The 2,916-nt window shown below is 47.0% G+C and overlaps 1 protein-coding gene across 1 annotated transcript in view; it reads left to right on the plus strand.

Annotated features, from left to right (window-relative positions):
* Nucleotides 1-247: 247 nt before the first annotated feature.
* Nucleotides 248-2,916, plus strand: part of LOC112077938 (sushi, nidogen and EGF-like domain-containing protein 1) — a 4,617-nt gene continuing 1,948 nt past the window's right edge. The window contains exons 1-2 of the mRNA XM_024144328.2: nt 248-366; nt 1,665-1,781. Coding sequence (XP_024000096.1) covers nt 285-366; nt 1,665-1,781 — 199 coding nt within the window. The 5' untranslated portion in view covers nt 248-284. The remainder of the gene's footprint in view (nt 367-1,664; nt 1,782-2,916) is intronic.

The following is a 2,916-nucleotide window of genomic DNA, read 5'->3' on the forward strand; positions in this document are numbered from 1 at the left end:
TATTGTTATAACCAGGTATAACCAGCCAGGTGACACTAGTAAGTATTGTTATAACCAGGTATAACCAGCCAGGTGGCACTAGTAAGTATTTTTATAACCAGGTATAACCAGCCAGGTGACAACTAAAGCAACACATAGCATCATTAGGTGATAAGCTTCAGGATGATGTGGTACATTTTAACATTCACTTAGACCAGTAGTACATTTGTACTGAATACTGGGGTGGATCAATACCTCTTTGATTCTGCCTTGCAGAACCAGAGCCTTCCATTCAGCTAGAGAGGATGGAGGAGACAACCAATAAAATCAGCCTCGCACTAGAGATCCAGAGGAAGGAGGAAGAGGAGGAGTCCAGGAGAAAACCTGGTAGGTAATTGCAGTCAATTCAGGGATTTACATTTTGTCAACTCAACGCCGTGGCCGCACGAGCGAGAGATGTGAACCTCTTGACGAGGTGGCCTTGGTGTTGGTCGCTACAGTATAATCTGCCATGCAGGACAGAGTTGTGGTGTAGTTAGATGCCAGATATGGAACCCTCTCCTCTGTTACTGGGTCTTCTTCCAGCACCAGTCAGTTTTAATGGGAGGTCTGCCACGTGGAAGCTATGCTAATCTATGCTAATCTATGCTAATCTATGCTAATATATGCTAATCTTCTCCTATAGGCGCCGCTGAATAGAAACAGCATGTTAATTATTACGTCTCCATATATATACAGCGATGGATGATGTATCTTCTGGCCACAGGACTGTAGCTGGCAACGAGGAGGAGGAAGGGAATGTCAACCAAGTTTTACAATAGAAATGTATTACAGAGAGAGACAGCACTCTAGGCACTTTAAAGGGCATTACTTTGACCTGGGGCCCATAGGGGAACCTCATAGGGCTCTACCCATAGGACTCTACCCATAGGACTCTACCCATAGGACTCTACCCATAGGGGAACCTCATAGGACTCTACCCATAGGACTCTACCCACAGGACTCTACCCATAGGGGAACCTCATAGGGCTCTACCCATAGACTCTACCCATAGGACTCTAACCACAGGACTCTACCCACAGGACTCTACCTATAGGACTCTACCCATAGGGGAACCTCATAGGACTCTACCCATAAGACTCTACCATAGGACTCTACCCATTTGACTCTACCCACAGGACTCTACCCATAGGACTCTACCCATAGGATCCTACCCACAGGACTCTACCCATAGGGGAACCTCATAGGACTCTACCCACAGGGGAACCTCATAGGGCTCTACCCATAGGACTCTACCCACAGGGGAACCTCATAGGGCTCTACCCATAAGACTCTACCCATAGGACTCTACCCACAGGACTCTACCCATAGGGGAACCTCATAGGACTCTACCCATAGGACTCTACCCATAGGACTCTACCCATAGGACTCTACCCATAAGACTCTACCCATAGGACTCTACCCACAGGACTCTACCCATAGGACTCTACCCACAGGACTCTACCCATAAGACTCTGGTCAAAAGTAGTGTGCTAAAAAGAGAATAGGTTCAATTTGGGTAGTAGGCAGGACTACCCACAGGACTCTACCCAGAGTAGCAGGCAGCCTTCGTGAAACCTGAGCTGGTGGTTTGTCTGTTGGGCTCCACTTAACTAGGGGTCCTGACAGCAGCTGCTGTGTTTCAGAGTCGTCCCAGGACTGCCGGAGTCTGCCCTGCCTGAACGGGGGTACGTGTGCGAAGGGCGACGACTCCCACATCTGCGACTGCGTAGCCGGGTTCAAGGGCAGGCAGTGTGAGCTGTGTGAGTTCACGCCTTCTGTCTTGGTCTCCACCACACGACACTTTGACATTGGAGTGCCATACACGCTATTCAGCTGTCCCCGTAGGAAAACCCTTTAAAGAACCTTGTTGGTTCCAGGTAGAATCCTTTTGGTTCCAAGTAGAACCGTTTTGGGTTCCATGTAGCTCAGGTGGTAGAGCATGCAACGCCAGGGTTGTTGGTTCGATTCCCAGGGTTGTGGGTTGTTGGTTCGATTCCCACGGGTGGCCAGTACATGGAAAAAGTATGAGAAATGTATGTAGTCACTACTGGATAAGAGTATCTGCTAAATGACTAAAAATGTAAAAAAATAACAAATAAAATTGAACCCTTTCCACAGGGAGTTCTACCTGGAATCCAAAACGGTTCTACTTGGAACCCAAAATGGTTCTACCTGGAATCCAAAACGGTTCTACCTGGAACCCAAAATGGTTCTACTTGGAACCCAAAATGGGTCTACATGGAACCCTAAAATGGTTCTACTTGGAACCCAAAATGGTTCTACCTGGAATCCAAAATGGTTCTACATGGAACCCTAAAATAGTTCTACCTGGAACCCAAAACGGTTCTCCTATGGGGACAGCCGAAGAACCCTTTTGGAACCCTTTCTTCTAGTTTAGCATAGAACAACTGCATGATCTCTCAGATCAGCTGTCTTGGGCTGGCAAAAAAACTGATTCAGATGTCTTCCTCATTGGAGGAAATCATTTCACAGCACCATAACTACCCAGCAACATCCTCACATAGAAAATAGAACGTTGCAAGTCATAACATAACTATAATATCACCATTCAGGTACAAAGCACTTCAGACAAAATAGGTTATTTTGAAATACAAGCTTTTCCTTTGGTTTGAACTTGTCCAATCATGTTCACCAGTAACGCAAGGTGTTATGCTGCAGCACTGTAGGAGATGGCACGCGCACACACACACACACACACGCACACACACACACACACACACACAAACACCACCACACACACACACACACAACACACACACACACACACACACACACACACACACACACACCACACACACACACCACACACACACAACACACACTCACACAACAACACACACGGCACAACACACCGACACACCAAACACACACACA

This window comes from Salvelinus sp. IW2-2015, unplaced genomic scaffold (genome assembly GCF_002910315.2).
Source record: "Salvelinus sp. IW2-2015 unplaced genomic scaffold, ASM291031v2 Un_scaffold5075, whole genome shotgun sequence".
Classification (NCBI taxonomy): Eukaryota; Metazoa; Chordata; class Actinopteri; order Salmoniformes; family Salmonidae; genus Salvelinus; species Salvelinus sp. IW2-2015.